This window comes from Varanus komodoensis, unplaced genomic scaffold (genome assembly GCF_004798865.1).
Source record: "Varanus komodoensis strain SLA01 unplaced genomic scaffold, ASM479886v1 scaffold12, whole genome shotgun sequence".
NCBI classification, from domain to species: Eukaryota; Metazoa; Chordata; class Lepidosauria; order Squamata; family Varanidae; genus Varanus; species Varanus komodoensis.
In genome coordinates this window covers 14,756,642-14,778,020 of record NW_025335349.1, presented here as the reverse complement: position 1 = coordinate 14,778,020, position 21,379 = coordinate 14,756,642, and the positions used below count along the sequence as shown (strand labels likewise).

At 44.4% G+C, this 21,379-nt stretch overlaps 1 protein-coding gene across 2 annotated transcripts; it reads left to right on the top strand.

The window, feature by feature from the left end:
* The first annotated feature begins 522 nt into the window (after positions 1-522).
* On the top strand, positions 523-20,686 carry RRM2B (ribonucleotide reductase regulatory TP53 inducible subunit M2B). Of its 2 annotated transcripts, none has more exons than XM_044421769.1 (9): positions 523-684; positions 1,394-1,453; positions 5,301-5,417; positions 6,446-6,579; positions 9,342-9,436; positions 13,180-13,313; positions 15,264-15,368; positions 17,058-17,171; positions 19,512-20,686. In XM_044421769.1, exons 1-9 carry the CDS (start codon positions 625-627, stop codon positions 19,662-19,664), a joined length of 972 nt encoding a protein of 323 aa, XP_044277704.1. In that variant the 5' UTR covers positions 523-624; the 3' UTR covers positions 19,665-20,686. The 2 variants fall into 2 exon arrangements, with proteins under 2 accessions (XP_044277704.1, XP_044277703.1); XM_044421768.1 differs by having other exon boundaries at positions 1,298-1,453.
* The last annotated feature ends 693 nt before the right edge of the window (positions 20,687-21,379 follow it).

The window sequence follows — 21,379 nt, the reverse complement described above, 5'->3', positions numbered from 1 at the left end:
TTGACTCCCAAGTCAAAGCTCGAGTTATAAGAAGCCAGATTCCAGCAGAAGATCAGGAAGAACTTCCTGACAATTAGAGCAGTGCAGTAATGAAACCAATGACCTAGGGAGGTCATGGGCTCCTGCAACTAGAGGCAGCTGGACAGCCATCTGAGAGGGATGCTTTAACGTGGAGTCCTGCACTGAGCAGGAGGTTCGAGCCTTCTAGACCCCTTCCAAATCTATGATTCTATGCTCATATCAAACATACTAATCTGATACCAAACATATCAGCATACCGATCAATTCCGATGCATATGCATCATATCAGACGTATCAGTGCCATACGCTACGCCTCTCTGGGGCTGAGTGTGCATCATCTCCGGTGCCTTATTAATTTGCACACATGCTTCGACGTCTTTCAGATGCTCCAAGATCCTTCATCGCTTCGGCTACAATACCGGTGCTCACGCTGACCTTTCCTCGCAGCCGCCGACGGTCCCGCCCCCCGGAGGAGGAGCCCCGGTAGCAGGCCTCTCCGGCGGTCACGGGAGCTGCTGCCTGCTTCCTCCGTCGCTTCCCTGGCGTCGGGGCTGGAGCGGGGGATCGAGTTCCTCCCCTGCCTCCTGCCTGCCTGCCGTGGCCATGGGCGAGCGCCGGGAACGCCCAGCGTCGTGCGGGGCCGCCAGGCCGGAGAGTGACGAGGTGAGCGAGCGCGGCGCCATCTCTGTCCTTCCGCCAAGGGGGGCTGGTGGTGCCGGTGAGGAGGAGGAGGGCGCTGGAGCGAAGTGCCGCTCTGAGGAGAGCTGCAGTGCGCGGGAGGAAGCAGCACTGAGCGACGTGGCGCCTGCACCCGGTGGGCGCGCTCAGGGTCAGGCGGCCCGCAGAAGCCCACCTTGTGCCCGCGCGCCCTGCCTTGGGAATGAGGCCTGTTGCCCGGCGCGCACTTAGAGCAGGATCGGGTCCGCCCCCGCAACCCAAACCAACCAACCAACTCAAACCCGTACGCCAGTGTCATTCAGGAAACCTCAAGCTAAACGGTTGCACATCAGACTCGGGGAACTTGCACAGGTGTTTTTGGTGCTGCGTGCGCACTGGGAAGAGCGCCCAGAGCAGTGCTCTTTGGGCAGGTGCAATGACTGCATATTTGAACTCTGTACAAACTTGCATGAAGGTGGGGGTTCATTTTTGGATCGAGGGAGGATGAATAGTTTAGATTTATAGATCTTGCCAAGAAACATCCAAACCCTAGAGCAAAAGAGGGGGTGAAGAGACATAGAAAACCAGTGCATTTTATGACTTTGTGCTTTTACTTTAGAGGTTATCCTCAGATGGTATTGAAAATGGTTTAAAATCGAATGAGGAGCCTCTTTTACGAAAGAACCCTCATCGATTTGTCATCTTCCCAATTCAGTATCCTGAGATATGGAAAATGTACAAGCAGGCACAAGCTTCCTTCTGGACAGTGGAAGAGGTGAGTAACCTGCAGGCCATATTAAGACAAATTCACAGCCATGCTTCCAAGATTCCTGAAACATTTGGGGCCATAGTGTTGGAGGGTGAGTTTGGCAGAATGTAGGTTGGGGTAGAGTAGATTGGGAATCACCTTTGGGTGATTTGCAATAGATTCTTAATCCTCAACTATTACCAACAACAACTATTGGTAATGGCGCAATCCTGGCTATGTTTTTTTTCTGTCTAAAGTTGTGTAGTATTGGACCCTGGAGAACCTTTCCTCCCTGAATTAGGTTCCTGAAAATGAATGCTTGCAGGAACACCATAAGAAGTCAGTGATCAACTTAGCAAACTAGCAAGCAAATAAACAACCCCAATTACGTGGTTCTGTAAATAAGAAAAAAAGTTTCCTTATTCATAGAAGACTTGTTCTTTCATGAGTTAGTGTCTTTGACTTTACACTGCTCATGTGAACAGATTACTCCCATGAGTAAGATTCTCCCCATCGTGCTGTTTTGTTTTGTAATTGGCATCTAATCTGTTCCAACAGTACAATCTTATATATGTCTACTCAGAAATAAGTTCCACTGAGTTCAGTGGTGCTTACTCTCAGGCTAATGCACATAGGACTGAAGCCTAAACATGACTAAGCATGTCAGTCTGTTTTCTGGAAGCAAATTCCCTACAAGCCCTACTAGCCTGTGTAACCCATGTGCAGAATTAATTTGTCTCTGCTATTTATTTATGAGCTATTTTTCAGCAAAAGCCCCCAAAGTGGCATCTAATCAAATATCCATAAACATTATTAAGGAACCATTACATGCCATCCGATAAAATCCTAACAGCAGTGGAGAGAAACAATACACTAAAAAGGAATTGTGAAGAAGGGCCAAAGTAGTACGAAGAATCACCATGACTGCTGGATATCTTACTCAGCCCACCTGTAGCTTCTGAGATTTCTCAATTTACAAGCTTGGGTTCTTAGCCTGAATGATTAGGAACTTCACTCCTTTGGAGAAAATGAGAATCGAGTTTCTCAAGTAGCTGGATGCCTTGAAAAAGATTTTACCACACTCCCTAAAAGGCCTATGGCCATGCAAACAAACTCTATGCTAAATAATTGAGTTAGCCTTCCATGGCAGATTCTCAGCATGCACAATCCTAGTAATAGGTTCAGTGGACAACCAGAAGTTCATCAGCCGTGGAGTAGCTACTGATGCCACATGCTCAATTATGGGCCTGACTGCGCTGCACCATGGCAAATACCTTTGGACACTCTCAAGGCAGTCCTGCCTGATTTTTGCTGTGAATTAAGATCACCCATCTCCTAAACTTCTCTAATATCTTATTTCATGTAGTGGTTTCTTAAACAGAGAACTGGAAGAGACTGAGGGACTTGTGAGAATGTGGGGTTTTAAAATGTAATTTTTAACATGTCTGTTTTAAAACTGTATTTACCTGAAGCCATTTTGAAGGCTTTTAAAAACTATTTTAAAAGGCTGCTTCATTAGGAACATAGGAAGCAGCTGTATATTGCATCAGACCAGTGGTCCACCTAGCTGACTCGCAGTGGCCCTCCAGGGCTTTGTGCAGGAGTCTTTCCCAGTCCTATCTGGAGGTGCTGTGGATGGAACCTTCAGCTTGCAAAGCTTGTATTTTACCACTGTGTCACAGCCTCTTGCTGCTCCTAGCTTTGCTACAGCCTTGTTACTTGACACCTGAAGACATTATATGCTTTGTCTTTCCCTGTCTGTGTGACAACTACCTGCCCTATCCTTGTAGGCATCTTTGGATGAAGCTGTAGAAGTGTGAACAGGGGCTTCCTGCAAGCCAGGTTTCTTCTCAATCTCTGATTCTAATGCCACCATTATGCACCTGTGCAAAACAGTCATTCAGAATGTTCTGGAACTAAACAGAGCTTTAGATGGGAGTCCCATGTACCTCCTCTGCACATCCTCTGGGCATAACTCCCACTTGCCTCTCAGCTCCTTTTTGTCCACTGTGTCAAATTGCAGCGTTAGGCAAAAACTGTTTCAGTTTATGGTCCTCTGCCTTGCTGCAGCTCTGAGAATTTTTACAAAATACATAGTGGTAGTTGTAGTACGCATGAGGCTAAAAGGGATCATAGTTTTACCCTGCTTCAGTGACCGACTTTTCATTGTCCCTTCCTGCCAATAACTCCCCAGGAACTGTTCTTGGCCTTCAGGACATCAAGGGAAAATGTTACCTCTGTCCATTTTGACCCTAACAGCTTATTGGGCATTACTAGATTCAGCTTGAGCCCAAGCATATCTTCTGAAGGATGGAATGGATATCTTCTGCTTCATTGCAAAGGACCTTTCCACCACTCCCCACTGTTGGGTAGCCACAACCCAATGCCTCCTAGGACTAATGGCCTTGACTGAGGCAGTCACCCCTCTAGCCCACCTCTATACAGGACCTTTACAATGGTTCCTGTAAACTTTTGATCTAGGAGGAGACTTCAGAACTCTTCACCTCTCACTCCTGAGCTCAGTCAGGTTTTCCCTGAATTTGTGAACAATTGCATCTTCTGTGAGGATTTGACTTCCACACCCCTGACCAACAGTGGTAGTTATTATGGATGCATCTCCTGTGGTTCCAGAGCCCATTGCCTCTCCCTTGCAACTGGGCACTAGTTGCAACTAGTTTTGACAGCCTCATCCAAGCCTTCCACTTAAGCCTCTTACGTTTTCAAGTAGAAAAAGATAGAGGTGTTCTTAACATCAACTCAACATGGCCCAACCTCATAGTATTTTACTATACAGGACTTCCTGTTCTCACAGAAACCCAAAGGCTTGGCTTTGCCCACTTTTCCATTGCATTATAACTGGCAGCAATTGTAGTGAACCATGCCAATATTGAATGTTCCTTGGTTCCCTCATCCCTAAACAGAACATTTTGATAAAGACTTCACTGAGTTTTTTCCACCAATGGCTCCCCCAGTTCATTGTGGGAACCTGTATGTGGTACTAATTCAATTAATGGCCAATCCATTTGAGCCAGTAGCCACAGCTGACTTTCGACTTTTCACCATGAAAGTACTTTTAGTAGTCACTGTTGTTTCTGCCCATTCATCCAGATGTTGTCTCTCAATTACATTTAAGCCAAGACAAAGGTCTTCCTTGCTTCCTTATTCACTTCTATCAAAGTGAAGCTTTATTTGTTGGACATCCACAGGGCACTAAAGTTCTGCCTCTGCAATGTCAACTTTTAGAACATTTACTCATCCTTGTGACTGCCAGAGTGATCTCAAAGAGGGCCAGTTCATATCCTCACAACATGTTGCCAAATTGGTAGACTCAGCCATACACCTTGCTTACCAATTTGTATGTCTGTCAGTCCCTGTTCAAGTGAAGACACATTTGATCAGAGCCATGGCTTTTGCTGCTGCTTTTCTCAAAGGATTGCCTGTATGGTAACTTTGTAATGCAGCCATCTGGGTTCACCAGTCTAATGCTTAGATGTAGGAGCTTGTGCTGATGCTACCTTCGGCAGCTGTGACATCTCCCTCTTCTGGTAAGTCTTACGGCTTTATAATTATATGTGAGGATCACAGAGACCACAAAGGAGGAGGACAGACTGCTTACTTTTCTCCATGGTTCTTCAGGTGGTCATCTGAGAAGTCACACAACCCACACTCCTCCCCACTTCAGAACATTCTAGAGCTAAATGTTTGGGGATGATGGGTTGCTGTCCTACATAATCTGGAGGGTGAATGTTTGAGAGACGCTATTGTAAACTATAAGAATTGTTAATTTCCTTCCATAGTTTCCTTTGTCGTACAGAAATAATGAACTGTTACAATATGCAGTTGCAAAGTATAGTTTTTTTTCTTCTTCACCAAGGTTGACTTATCAAAGGATCTTCCTCATTGGCACAAGCTGAAACCAGAAGAAAAATACTTTATTTCACATATCCTGGCTTTTTTTGCAGCTAGCGATGGAATTGTGAATGAAAACCTGGTGAGATACATCTTCCACTGTCTCTCCTGAGCCTTTGCTGCATATCTTATCTGCTTTTTCAAAAGGGGCTGGGGAGTGCTTAAGTTCAGCAACTGACATTCAAATTTCAAAGTCCACTTCCAATAGAGAAAACATGCCAGAGCAGAAAAGTCGGTAAGATTCATAAAAGGGGGTTGGGAGGAACAAACCCAACTTGGAGAGTCCTTTTCAAATTATTCACAGCTCATTCAAAGAAACAGCAGTCAGTGCTCATCACCATCTTATATTTCTAAAGAAAGTGGAAGGAAAAGGCGTTCCTGAGACTTATAAGTAATATTTCCTGGTGTTGTAGACATTAAGAATGTAACTCCCTCTTGCACTTTCCTTGGCTACAGCAGTTTCTTTTTATGGAAAGTCCTTTCCTGAAGGTATTTTTATACTTTGCAAACTGTGGGCTTTCACCTAGTTTGTTTCTGGATGGTGCCACTTTGACTACATAAGGAGGAGCAGCATTTGGGAAATTAATTTCACTGTTATTCTATAGGATATCAGTTTTTTGGGTGTGCAAACAGATGTTTTGATGATGCTAAAGCACTGTTTCATTTGGCATGGATCCTAAAGCTGTTTGCCATTCCAGTAAGGTCTTTCACAAGCAAGATAACTCTTCAGGGTTCTTAAGGATGAATTCACTCAAGGGCTCTAGGAGGCTGCTTTATACCAAGACAGGCACCTAGCCCAGTGTTGTTGACACCAAGTGGTATCAGCTCTCCAGGGATTCAGGCAGGTGCCTTCCCAGCCCGTCCTAGAGATATCTGGGATTGCTGGACACCTTCTGCACGCTACCACTGAACGGTGGCCCCTTGATGACTGCAGCATCAGGCAATGACTAGCATATGTGACATCGCCATTGCCAATCTGTGTCTCTTGGCAGAGCTTTCCTGTTACCTGGTAATTATTGTGTGTTTTTCAGAGATGGCAATGGCATATTTAGCTTTGACTCACTGAGGGAAGGATACATGTGAATTATCTCTGGCTTTTTTCATTGGCAGGTACAGCGTTTTAGTCAAGAAGTGCAGGTCCCAGAGGCTCGCTGTTTCTATGGCTTCCAGATACTAATAGAAAATGTTCACTCCGAGATGTACAGTTTATTAATAGACACTTACATCAAGGATCCTGAGAAAAGGTAATCACCGTAAGTATTGCCGTGATCTAGGGGATTTGTATTGACTCTGTTCCGTTCTATTCCGTTCAATTCACTTATTTATTTACAGCGTTAATCTGCCCGACAACCCATTTTATTTTCATTTGAATTGCTCTGGCTTAGGAGACCTATTATAAGAACAAGACAAAACAAACATGCAAACCTTGTGCTTGTGCACTCCTTCCTCCTTTCTTCTGCACCCATGAGGAGATGAAAACCTTTCAGTTTTAAGCAAACACGGTTTTCTGTGATTGTAAAACCTAGAGAATTATGGTTTGTTTAAAGTTAAACTATGTTTAATGGAAACAAAGCAGGATTGAACCATTGTTTCAGATCCTGAACTGCTCTCACTAATGATAATTAAACAACTGTTGTGGACTATTGAAAAATATTAGTGGCCTTCTCACTATCATGAAAATGGAGGAGAGGGGAGTGCTTTAGTCCAAAGCTTGCTGCAACTAGTTCTCCTGTTAGGAAACCATAGTATTTACTCATGTCTAAACAGGACCTTTATATTGCTTTGATTAAATGTCACCCAAATGTTTTCATGTTCTTAAAAATAAGAAACAGATTTTTTCATCAGGGTTTTCTAAATCACAACAAATTGAAACTGCATTCTTCGTCATGGCCTCTGTGCATCACACATATGGGTTGCTGCGCCTGCGCAGTGCCTAGGCCGGAAGATTAGAAAGCTAACGGTTTTTGGCGGGAAAACTCCGCTCCCCTCCCCCTTCGTGATATAAATAGAGCGGAGTGTCCGCCATTTTACTCAGTCTTTGCGACCGCCGTTCACTGTGCCTCGTGCCTATTCGTCTCTCGCTATAGATCTGTGCCTCTTCGTTGTTTTTTTCTCAAAAACCTTAAACTCCTCTTGCTCCAAGTTTGTTCTTCTTCCCGATTCTGTCCGTTTTCTTCTTAAATTCTCTTCTCTCTATATATAAAAAAGCAAAAAAAGGAAAAACAATATTATCTTACCCTCTATACTGTCCTCTTTTCTTCATTTTTCCGCGATGGCGCAGCGGGCGGCATTCCGCAAATGTATTGAATGTGGATCTAAAATGTCGCCAGTTGATCCACATGATCTATGCCTCCTCTGCCTCAGCGAGGGGCATAGGACCGACAAATGTGGTCATTGCTTGGCGTTTACCAAGCAGGCGCGAAAAAACGGAAAATCGTCTCAGGAAGCTCCTATGGAATCAGGTATTAATGCAGTCTGACCAACTGCTCCTACGGCCTGGTTCCTCTTCATCCGCACCTCCTCAGTGCTCTTCCTCCTCCATGAGAGCTCCAGCGAAGCGTCCTTCCTCGACCTCTGCCGATCCTCCGCAGCGTCCTTCGGACGAAGGCGCCGCTTCTATGGAGTCACTGCCTTCTCCCCTGGCTAAGAAATGGGAGAAGCACAAGCATACCGGTCTGGATAAACCTTCCACCCATAAGAAGTTGAGGAAGGAGAAGGTGGATAAGCCCGCTCGCAAGAGCAAGAAACCTGATCGCCCAAAACACCGGGGCTCAGGTTCATCGGGCTTTTCGGTACCGATGGCCGCCATGGTACCGGCCCCCTTGGGACCGGCCCTGCAACTCGTTATGCAGGTGATTCCACTGGGATCCCCCAGGCCAACCACTCAGCCTGAGAGCGTGCATCCCCAGCAACAGGAGGAGCCGCTTCGGGAGTCCATCTCTGATGGTGAGATCAGAGACTCCCTGCCGAGGGACTGCTCGCTAACACCTATGCCACCAACTGAACCTCATGTGGCCTCACCATTATCTCCCAGATGTCGCAGCCTTTCATCCGAACATCGAGATGAGAGTTGGTTGATCCCGGGATATGGTGCTCCCCCCGGCTGGGGTGGTTACCAACCATATCCCTATTTTCCTCGGGATCATAGATCACCATCGGTCCCGAGGGACGTACCATCCACCTCCAGGCATACAGAGACAAGGCGCCCAACCTCCCCTGAAACCTTCTTCTCAAGCGAAAACCGGCCGCGTTACGGTGGAAGACTCCGAGGATTCGGAGGTCGACTCCACATCCCCTGATGTGGCTGCCGCATACCAAGGGTCTGCTTCACCCGACGAACCGCATGTCTCTTTCACAGAGCTCATGTCCTGCTTAGTTCGTTTGCTTGAAATCGAAGCTCATCAACAGCCAGGCCCCTCCACAGATCGGTTTTATGATGTCGTTCGGGGAGAGCAGTCCGCATCCATAGCTCTGCCGCTTATAACTACACTCCACCAGGCTATGGTCCAGCCCTGGGACCAACCAGCCCAACCACAAGCTATCTCCCGCAGATATGAGGCCATGTATAGAGTTCGTGACGATGACATTCCCTTCCTGCTCTGTCACCCGAAACCGAACTCTCTTGTGGTTGAATCCTCCCAGAGCAGGGAGTCCAGGGGACATACCGCTCCTCGGGACAAGGAAGGGAGGAAAATCGATATGCTTGCGTGCCGAGTCTATGCCCCCTCTGGACTTATGGAAATCAAGAAAATTAGTATGTATTAGTTTATTTTGCATAATTGTGCTTTAGCTAATCATGGGGAGGGGGGAATCAATTAACCATTTGGGGCACTGAAACCCTTCCTGCTGCTCTCCACAAATTTACTCACTTCCAGCCATTCTGCAGTTCTGCCATATATTTTCAAGGTTCATCTTTGCCAGCTATCTGGACTAGAAACATGATTTTTAAATAAAATCAGAATCAAGATTTTTGGAATGCAGCTGTTGATTGTATTTGCTGTTCCAGGGACTTCCTATTTAATGCTATTGAAACAATGCCGTACGTCAAGAAGAAAGCAGACTGGGCACTGAAGTGGATAACCGACAAAGAAGCCTCTTTTGGTAGGTGGCTTCTGCATTATGTATTTTCAGTGTGTGTGCCTTAGATGAATCAGAGGAACTGCTGTGTGTGAATGAATCAGTTGTGTTTATAGTTATGTGTTAGATTTATATCCTGCCATTTTGGTAAGGAGTTGGAGGCACTGTGCGTGATGCTCTTCCACCTGTGCATTTTATCCTCACAGCAGCTCGGTGAGGTTGGTTAGGCAGAGGGTCTGTGAGTGGCCCCCCCAGGTCACTCAGTGAGCTTCACGGCCTACTGGGGCCTTGAACCTGCAGCTGTGACGTGTGAGAACTGCACCTTGCTGGCTCCCAGTGTCCTTGATTTAAAGAGCATTTTCCTATAGACCATGGATTAATTGGGCCTTGAACATTTACATTTTTATTTATTTATTTTTATCTATTAAAACATTTTTATGCCGCCCCATTCGCCGAAGCCTCGGGGCGGCTTACAACAATAAATAAAACCAATAAGTTAAAATATACATATAGATAATCATTATAATTTAAAACACACAATATAAAATAAGCCGCCCTGGCCAGATAAAATTCAGTGGTATTAACATTTAAAATGTTAATGTACATGAGAGGGATTTTGGTTCTGTAATTAGAGGATGGCTACGTTGCTTACTAGGAGCTCACAGATAATGAAGCAAATGGGTAACAACCTCCTGCCTCCTTTCACTTCACATACTGCATGAAAAGGAACAATGTCTGCGCTGGACAGGAGAAGACAGGCAGTCAGAGTGTACCAGTCAAACTAGGCCACTATTCTTCCCATGTTATTATTATTTATTATTACTATTATTTAAAACATTTCTATGCCACCCCCATTGCAACAAAGCCTCGGGGCGGCTCACAAAGAATACATAAATACATACATAAATAATAGTAATATAACAATTAAAAAGAAAACAACCATCGTTTAAAAACCCCTGGTGCATTCTCGGCTAAAAATTTTAAAATCCTAATTAATTCAATAATTTAACAATTAAGTTTTAAATAAAATGGTCTTGGCCTGGCGCCAAAAAACAACGACGGCACCAGGTGGACCTCTCTGGGGAGCGCATTCCATAGATGGGGCGCCACCGCAGAGAAAAAAGCCCTCCTCTGGGTACTCACCCTCCTAATATCATTCACGGAGGGTTCCTGGAGAAGGGCATCCGTTGCTGATCTCAAGGGGCGGGAGGGCATATATGGGCGCAAGCGTTCCTTTAGATATCCAGGTCCCAAGCTGTTGAGGGCTTTATAGGTCATAACCAACACCTTGAATTGGGCCTGGACTTCAATCAGGAGCCAGTGGAGCTGATGGAGAACTGGGGTTACATGAGAACAATGCCCAGTCCCCGTCAGCAACCTGGCAGCTCTATTCTGCACCAATTGAAGTATCTGGACCGTCTTCAAGGGTAGCCCTACGTAGAGCGCGTTACAGAAATCTAATCGGGAAGTTACCAGCACGTGTGTCACTGTCGCCAGGCAGTTGTTCTCCAGGAAGGGATGCAGCTGATGTATCAGCCGAAGCTGAAGGAAGGTGCTCCTTGCCACCGCCGTCACCTGAGCTTCTAGAGACAGCTCCAGGTCGAGGAGCACTCCCAAGCTGCGAACCCTGTCCCTCAGAGGGAGTGCAACCCCATTTAGGACAAGGCCCAAGTCCCCCATCCCGAGGCCCAAGCCACCCACCAACAGGACCTCCGTCTTGTCTGGATTGAGCTTCAGTTTATTGGCCCTCATTCAGCCCATTACCTCGGCCAGGCACTGGTTCAGCACAGCCACTGCCTCACCTGGATTGGTGGAAAACAAGAGGTAGAGCTGGGTATCATCTGTGTACTGATGATTCTGCAGCCCACACCTCCTGATGACCTCTCCCAGCGGTTTCATGTAGATGTTAAATAGCAAAGGGGACAAAATGGACCCCTGAGGAACTCCATGGCATAATTGTCATGGCACAGAGCCATAGTCCCCCAGCACCACCTTCTGAAATCGGCCATAGATTTGGAGCGGCCACACGGTGCCTCCAACTCCCAATCCCGCTAGCCTATTCAGAAGGATACCATGGTCGATGGTATCGAAAGCCATTGAGAGGCCCAGGAGAAGTAACAGGGACGCACTCCCCCTGTCTCTCTCCCTGCACAGGTCATTGTACAGGGCGACCAAGGCAGATTCAGTGCCATACCCGGGTCTGAAGCTGGACTGAAATGGGTCTAGATAATCAGTTTCATCCAAGAGTGCTTGGAGCTGTCCCGCCACCACCCACTCTAGCACCATGCCCAGGAACGGGATGTTGGCCACCGGTCTATAATTGGTGGCCACCTCTGGATGCAGGGATGCCTTCTTTAGGACTGTCCGGACTACTGCCTCCTTTAAAGGGGCAGGTACCTGGCCATCTCTTAAAGAGGCGTTGACCACCTCCAGGATCCATGTCCCAATCCCGTCCTTGGTTTTCTTAAGTAGCCAAGATGGGCATGGGTCTAGTAAGCAAGTGGTAGGACGTACTTGTCCAAGCACCTTGTCCACATCATCAGGCTGCAACAACTGAAATTCATCCATTAATTGTGGACTCAATGGCGTCTCCCCAGTAGAATCTGATTCAATAGCAGAGTCAAGCTCATGGCGAATCTGAGCTATTTTCTCCCTGAAATGCTTGGCAAAGTCATCACAGCGAGCCTTTGAGGGTGGCACAAGATCTTTCTTCGGGCCCGGATGTATCAGCCCCTGCATCACCCGAAAAAGCTCCACCTGATGGCATTGTGAGGAGGCAATGGAAACAGAGAAGAATTTCTTCTTCGCCATCCTCACCACCACAGCATAGGCCTGATAATGGGCTCTTAAGTGTGTTCGGTCAGAATTACCCCGTGATCTCCTCCACCTACGCTCTAGACGTCTCCCAACCTGCTTCATCGCCCGCAATTCAGGTGTATACCAAGGGGAAGAGCGGGCTCTGCCCGGTGGGAGAGGACGCTTGGGAGCGATCGTGTCAATAGCCCTGGTCATCTCCTCATTCCACAGTTCAACCAGGGCATCGACAGGATCACCAGCCTTGTCAACCGGAAAATCCCCCAGAGCTTTCAGGAATCCATCAGGATCCATCCGGCTCCGGGGGCAGACCTTGTTCCCTTGACCTTGTTCTCTTTTTAGGAAGAGAAAGGCTGGAGGGGAAACTGTGCACTTGTTTGCACGTGAAGTTTCCTGTTTGTTCTCCTTACCTTCCCACCTTGATCAGGCACATGGAAGGCTCTGGCACCTAAGTACTTATAGTATCTTTCTGTCTGAAATGTCACCCTGGCTGCAGAAATGTCACCCGGTTCTGCAGGTGTATGCTTGGAAAGAATGCCCCAGCTGCTTCTTCGATGTTGCAGGGAGTTCCAGAAGGCGAGCAGGAGACTTCAGCCTCCTTCCCCGCTCCAAAGCTGTTCCTCCCCTGCCAATGGTGCCTCAGCTTCCTTTCCCCAAATCAGGCATGCAACTGCTTTGCAGGGTGGGAGGAGTTTGAAGGCAGAGATTGCTTGAGCCCTGGGACTGGTCTGCATCAGATGTCCTCAGATCTCTGAGTTTGGAGAGTTCCAGGTATCCCACGTGAATTGTGCCCTCTGGCTCTTTCTGCATTCTGTAGATAGGTAGAATTGGTCAAAATCTCTACATTGTGTAGAAATTTCACATTCCGTAGAAATTGACTAAAGAAAAAGAAATGAGGAGACATTGTGAATTGTATGAATTATGTTTGTCGTTTTTTCTTTTCTTGGAAACAGGGGAAAGAGTGGTTGCTTTCGCTGCTGTCGAGGGGATCTTCTTCTCTGGGGCTTTTGCGGCTATATTTTGGCTCAAGAAAAGGGGACTGATGCCAGGCCTCACTTTCTCCAATGAACTTATTAGCAGAGATGAAGTAAGGTGTGGGGGGGATTTAAATAAAGGAGATAAGATGCTTGAAGACCCCCCTCCCCCATTCCTACAAAGAAGCAGGCTGTTGTTTAATAGGCAGCCTACAAACGCAATAGGACACGCAATAGGAATTGTGTGTTTTGCCAGCACACATTGTTGTTTTAAAACATGAAATGGCTGGGAAGTAAGCCTGACCTCAGGCAGGTACCAGCCTAGCAGCAGGGGAAAGTCTGTCTAGTACAGTTACTGAAGGCTGCCTTACCTGCATAACATCCGTGTATACCCACTGGTCAGTGTATGCTCACCGGCTAATGCTTCTAGGGACTTTTCACATCCACTGAAATTTAATGTCTCATTAGCAGTCAGTGGCCCAGAGCAAAAATATCCATCCATAGAAGTAGAAGTTTGTCTGCACTGCACAGATTTCAGCCCCAAGACAATGCAAGCCTTAAAACATCACACATAAGAAGCTCCATGCCAGAATAGCAAAATTAAGGCTTGCATGGTAAACATGTAAGACCCTCTAGTTTAGTGCAAGAGAATAGTGTGACTGCCTGAATCCTCCCATGCTTTCTCTGGGCCTTGACAGAGCCCAGAGTGATCCACTGGGGTCCCAAAAGCAGTGTGGGGGAAGTGAAGAGGGGGGCACCTGTGGGAGAATGTTATTTTTCCCCTTGTAGCTGAGCTTGCCCCTGCCTGCCTCAAGGTAGTGGGTACAGAGGGCCCCTCTGCACAACTGCTTGCTGTCCAGCATGGCTTCACCAGCTGGTTCTCCTCTTCTGCCCAGTGTGGAAGTGTTGTATGCGCCAAAGCTGAGCAGAACAGCTAGGGCAGCCCCGGGGTGGGGGACTTGCCAGCTTTTTCACTGCCATCAGGAGATGGGGGCAAGTAGCCAGCTCCCTTGGTACTCCACTCCCTTATGGGCCAACTTCATGGTCTTGCACTGCTGTCTTACTGATATCTCGTAGATCGATTAAGGGTGTTTTGAATGTTTTTGAAAATTATTTTCAGTGTGTTTTGCTGTGAGCCACTTGGACATTTAAAAATGCAAGGGAGAGACATTCATTTTTTTGTTTATTAAAAAACTACTGTGGTATAGAGGTTAGATGCTTGGACTGGAACTGAGGAGAGCTGGGTTTTAGTCCCCACTTGGCCATGGACCAAGTCGCTGGTTGACTTTCAGCCACTCACTGCCTTTTAGACTAACCTGCCTCACAGCGTTTTTCTGAGAATATAATGGAGCAAAGGAGGAGAAAGCTCATGTAAGCTGCCTTGGGCTCCTTGTAGGAAAGAAGACAGGATAAAAATATATAATCATTTATTTAAACTACTTTATATACCACTTGCGGTCATAAGATTTTTAAGCAGTTTACCTAAAATGAGTAAGTATAAAAGCCGATAAATACATTAAAAGCATTGCACAAATCATAGCAAAGAGTATAATAATTACATGTTAGGGAAAACCTGAGTGAACAAATACGTTTTCAAGTGGCATTTGAAGTTGTCCACAGTTTCAATCTCTCAAACCAAATGGGGAGGAGCCTTCTTGAGCGGGGGTGCCACTACCAAGAAGGCCTCCTTCTGTGCTGTTACTTGAGGACACACTGTTGGTTTTGGGACAATCAACAATACCCCCATGGAAGATTTCAGAGGTCAGTTGGGTATATTGGGAAGGCAGCCAGCTACATATATAGGTTCTGAGTTGTTTAGGGCATTGAATGCCAACAACAATTCCTTGAACAGGACTTGGTAGCCAATAGGCTGCCAGGACAGATCCTTCAGTATATGTCTATAGCTAGATGAATATTTTAGCTGCTGCATTCTTAACTAATGCAGCTTCCAAACCAGGAGCAGATCTCAGGATAAATAAGGGGGGGAGCAGTAGTTCTCATGCAGATATTTTAGTTGCTTGCTTTGAGGGTCTTTAAGTTCCTATTCTGCTCACATGTTTCAGGGACTCCATTGTGATTTTGCTTGCCTGATGTTTCAGTATTTAGTGAATAAACCATCAGAAGACAGAGTCAAAGAAATTATTATGAATGCAGTTGAAATTGAGCAGGTGAGTAAATGGGACTTCTTTGTAATCAACTCCGAAAGTAAAATAGCTGATCTACTTGAGTTTAACATCAGTCATAATTTGTTGTTAGCATTGCTTCATGACAGACATTAAGAAGCTCCACCTCATTTGGTGGGTCTGCTGTGCTGGAGGTAGTGAGGGCTGTACTGAATTTATTTATTTACTTATTAGAGTTTTAGCTTGCCCCATTAGCCCCAAGGCTCCCTGGGTGGGTTACAGGCAGGTTACAATTATTGGTCACCTCTAAATTTGAGCAAAATAATCAGACTTTGTGTCCACTAGGTTGCATGGAAGCTAGTTATGAAAGATAGTGGTTACTTTTAAAACATGCTTCCATTTATGTCATTTGAATGTGAAATGTTTTATCAGTGTAAAAATGAAGACTTGCTTGTTGCAGCTGCTACTGCCTGGAATAATCCAGTCACTTGTTTGGAAACACTTTACTGGATATAATATAGAAACATTTATGTAATGTACATTGTGAGTAAAAGTAAACCAAATAACTAAGGTCTGTTGATGTGTTTGGGACTTTGTTCCTCTTGAAAATATATAAAAGATGCAATTTTCTGCATATCTGTTATTATTCTGTTTGCCTTTCTTTAGTTGTCTTTTACTGTTTAATACCAAGTGATTAGAGGTTTCTCTTAAGTCTCAAATATTTTAAATAAATTGTTCTGTCTACAGTAACTAGGCATGAGTGTTCTATTTTGGAAGGGGTCTAAAAGAAGATTGGCAGGTCTTATTAAATCCTGTAATTGTCTGATGTCTCTCAAAATGATTGGTGGCCCACACCAGTGCTTTCTGACCCCACCACTACCTGTATTCCCTTTAGGGATCTAATTTCTTTCTTTTCTTCCACCCTCCTCTTTTTCTCTTTTGCTTTGGTTTGGCCTGGTGTTGGTTTTTCCACTGTGCCCAGACTCTGCCCCTGCCAACCTCAGTCAGGACTAGGAAGACTCCTTCCCGCACACATGGAGAGCTGCTGCTGATCAGGGTTGAGTTGCGTTCTCGACATTCACTGTTAGCATGGCCACCAGCCCAGGAAATTGGCATCGACATTCTGGCAGTCTACTTTCTGCCCATCTGGTCTATCTTACGTTAGGCACTTCATAAAGAATGGACGGTGGTGGACATTCTATGGTGGCCTTAGTAACTTTAGTTAGTTATTTATTTGCTGTATTACACCAGTCATACACTAAATTCAAAGTGACAAACATGCCCCCTTTCCTTTTATCCTCCTCATAATCGTATTGGGTAAGTTAGACCAAGATCGAATGATTGGCTCAAGCTTTGGATGAAGTAGAATTTAAACTGAGGTCTCCTAGCTCGTAGTTCAAGGCACTAACTCAGCCTTCACCAGCTTGGTACCTTGCAGTTGATTAGGACTATGAATCTCAGCATTCCTGACCACTGGCCATGTTGGCAGAGTCAGATGGGCATGAAATTCTGAAACATCTGTAGGACACCAAGTTTTGGAAGGCTGCATTTGCTTACTTTTCTAGGTCTTTGTAGTGAGTCACTCCATGTGACTAGCTTATGCATGTGGCAACAAATTCTAAATGGTGCTATTTAAAGTTGTCTCTGTAAATATATTAAATAGCCTGGGAGGTTACTCCTAAGAAGATAGTATTGTGTTTCTCCTAAAATGTCTCTTTCTTCCTAACATTGCAGGAGTTTTTGACAGAGGCCTTACCAGTTGGCTTGATTGGTATGAATTGCACCTTGATGAAACAATATATTGAGTTTGTGGCAGATAGGTTACTTCTGGAACTGGGTTTTTCTAAGGTAAGCTAGTTCAGGAAGGTATATGAATTTATTATTAATTTATGTCATGGGTTTTGCCTCCGTCGTCTGTTTCCAGACTGTGCCTGAGCACCATTGTCACTTGAAAAAGAATTGTATAGTTCATGACTATGTATGTTTATACTTTAAAATGGTCATATTTTGGGTGGGGGTCTGCAAAGGTACTTGGGAAATTACTGCACACCCTGAGTCTGCTATTAATTCTGAATTTTTTGTACCTCCTCTTCGCAGGAGAAAACAGTGTTCAGAGGGGTTTATACAATTTAAAAACTTTCTTAAAGCAGTCAAAAACAATAGTAAAATAACAGCAATAAAATAAAGTATCTTTGTTAGTCGTTAAATGCAAACCAGGCAAGCTAAACAGTCTGAATCAAAACGTCTTAGCTAGATGAGAGAAGACAGGCTGAGAAAAGGCCAAGCAAACCTCTTGAGGAATGGTGCAGCCATGGAGGACCAGCTAGAGAGCCTTTGTTTACGACTTTGACTCATCCACATTCTGCCCTGCAGACCTGCAAAGCTGGATAACTGTGCATGAATTAAGTCTGAACAATTGTAGAACAAGAGGAGCCAATCAGATGTTGGTGTTACATGAACTAGCTCTGAGGAACCTTGAGCCCATCTGTCCCTCTTCTCTTTCTTGCACTGCAGTTCCTGTGTCTACCTCCAATGTTTTAAAACAAACCACCCTTTACTACATCATGCAAGCCAAGCAGACTGGTCTGTGCAAACCAGAATTACCTGCCATTGATCGAACGCCACTGTTAATTCTAACGGTGGGTAAACCAGGGTTTGGTGCAGTCCTAATTTCCTGGTTCAGACGAAACAGGAATAAAATAGTTTGGGAACAAACAGTAAAATAAAGGCAAGAAAGAAAAGGTGTGCCAGATTAGGGCTTGTTTCCATAATGCTAATGCATGCTGTGACATAATGTCTGGATGACTCTGGAATGTGGTTTTTCAGATATTAAACTTAGCTTTCATAAAATACTTGAGCAGTCATGGGTAAAGTGGGAGGCGTAATAGATGTGTGGGAGGAATGATGTTGAACCGGAAGCAGCAACAGGGGAGAAATACTTGGTTTGCATTTTAATATGAACCAGTCTAAGTCATGCATCTTGAACTGATACTGGAACTGGAACACACTTATCCTTTGATTTTTGCACTTTGAATTTTGCATTTCAATTTTTCAAGCAAAAATTGTATATAAAACAAATACATTAAGAAGAAGTGCATATGGAAAAGTCTGTTTCAGTAGAAATTGTTTGTAAATTCAACAATTTACAAACAATTTGCCTGGTGACAGGCAACAATTGCCTGGCGACAGTGACATATGTATTGGTTACTTCCCGATTGGACTTCTGTAATGCACTCTACATGGGGCTGCCCTTGAAGATGGTCTGGATACTTCAGATGGTGCAAAACAGAGCTGCCAGGTTGCTGACGGGGACTGGGCATTGTTCTCATATAACCCCAGTCCTCTACCAGCTTCACTGGCTCCCCATCAAAGTCCGAGCCCAATTCAAGGTGCTGGTTATCACCTATAAAGCCCTTAACAGCTTGGGACCTGGATATCTAAAGGAACACCTGCGTCCGTATTTGCCCTCCTGCCCCTTCAGATCGGCGGCAGAGGCTCTTCTCCGGGAACCCTCCGTGAAAGATATTAGGAGGGTGAATACCCTCAGGAGGGCTTTCTCTGCTGTAGTGCCCCAACTTATGGAATGCGCTCCCCAGAGAGGTCCGCCTGGCGCCATTGTTGTTTGTTTTTCGGCGCCAGGCCAAGACCTTTTTATTTAAACGATATTTTAATAATTGTTGATTTTATTTATTGGCTTTAATATTGAGCCAGGATGTATCCAGATTTTATATGTATGTATATGTGTATTTATGATGTTGGAAGCCGTCCCGAGGCATATGCAAATGGGACGGCATACAAAAATTCCAAATAAATAAATAAATAATATATGTGTATTAGGAGGAAAATGTTGAAATATTCTCATGTATTTTTGTGTGGACTTAAAAAATGTAGAACCTGAGGCAGGAATATATGCTTGAAAACTGTGACTACTATATAGAAAGTGAAACAGATTAGTCTATACCTACCGATAAATAACTACAGAAAATATAGAAAAGTTTTGCAATCCCTACTTGTGCTCAGACTGGGCTGGACAGAGAATTATTTAGACTCTTATCTACAAATAGGGTAAGGAACACCATCTTTTATTTTTCTCAAATGGGCAAGTCTTCAAGCAGTTGTTAGAGACAAGTAGCATATTGCATGTCTGGTTCAGTAGCTATGATTTCATAATAAGTTTGGTTTTCTCAGGTCTTTCAAAGAGAAAATCCCTTTGACTTCATGGAAAATATTTCTTTGGAAGGAAAGACCAATTTCTTTGAGAAGAAGGTTGCAGAGTATCAGCGTTTTGCAGTGATGGCTGAAACAAATGAGCATGTATTTACTTTAGATGCTGACTTCTAGCTGCCTTCATCAGAAAACAAATCTTGCCAAGATAGTCAATACTGGTTGCTGCAGAAGTTTCACTGGAAGTGGAGTGTTCTGGGAACATTTTATCAGCTTCCTGTGGTTGATAGAAGTTTTAATATAGTATATTTATTTCAGGTTGTGATGTAAACTTTTTAAATGGGCATCTGGGTACTCTGTCACCAGTTCCTTTTATGAAGTTATGCAACTTTTATACTTTGTGTAGAGATATTATTATGACATTTGTGTAATTTTCAATTGCAAATTATTTTTTCCAAAAATCGGGCAGTATCTGTGTTTGAGCTGTAAGTGTTGGTTGAGTTGAATAAGAGTAATACCAAAAGCTTTACTTGCAACATAGAAAACACACACATGCACACATCCTGTTAATCAGACCAGAGGACAACAATCTGTTCCTATTGAGGCAAACTGGGAAGCTTGCAGATGGGACATTTGGATGGAAAATCAACTTAGTGTGTAATCCTAGGCCTCTTTAGATACAAAAGCCCTACAACACCCAGCATTTTCCAGCCATTGTGCCCTTAGGTTAACTGTGCAGATCTTTCTGGGGTTACTTCTATGTAACTGTACAGAGGGTTGCACTGTTGACCCAAGAGCCATGTTGGATTGGAGAAATGCTTACCTAGTTTAGCATCCTGTTTGCTACAGGGTCAAAAACAAGAGAAAATATTTTCAAGTGCCATGAAAAGCTTAGATACACCTGACTCATTTCAGAAAGTTATTTCCTTCCTTGAGGGCTTCAAATAAAAATTTACTGTAAAACATTATTAACATTCTCAAAAGCAAATTAAATGTGCTATAGAACATTATTATCCTTTTACAAAGCATATCTCAAAGTTGCAACACTTAATTTTAGTATGGACATGCAAAGTTCCTTTCAGTGATAAATCCAAATCATTAGAAATATTGTATATGAAACATGAAACGTACATTATTTTTGCACCCGTAATATGTGAAAAGAACCTACTCATGTTAAAATAAAAGCACTGCCATTAGTAGCCCATACAATTTACTGACTTGGCAAACCCTTCTATTAACATAAAGTTTTTGAAGCCTTGTTATCACATTCCTCTGCAAAACTATTTTCACCCATGGGTTCCATCCTCCTACTCACCAACTTGTCTTTTTTCACATTTATCTTGCAAAAACATGCTAATGCCTCCTCATTTCAAACTTCTCAGAAAACGGAAGACTCACTGGTTTTATAAGCGGAAGGTGGCTCCAAATGAATGCAATGCCATTTCATTACAGTGGAGAGTTTGTTTTGTTGTTTTGTCTCTTCTGCTCATGAGTAGATGTTCAGGGCTCTTCCCTACAGCTTTAGCAATGGTAAGTATTCTAGATCTTTATCCAGACAGGGCTTTCTGATTGCAGAATCCAGAATATCTGTCTTCTGAGACCTATGGTGTCTGGGTTATATAATATTTCTGTCACCAAGATATTTGATTCTTTGAAGGAATGGGAAAGGCCCAAAGGGGCTCCAGATCTTTTCTTCTATATGTTGCTGAAATACTTGCTCATGCATTTCTTGAGTGGTTTTTGGGTCTGGCCAGCATAAATATATTTTATTGCATGGATATTTAATAGCTTATAGAAGCCTTCCACAACCTTGTGCCTTTCAAACCCATTTGGACTACAGCACCCAGAATTCCCAGTCAATGGCCTTGTTGGATAGCAATTCTGGGAGTTGC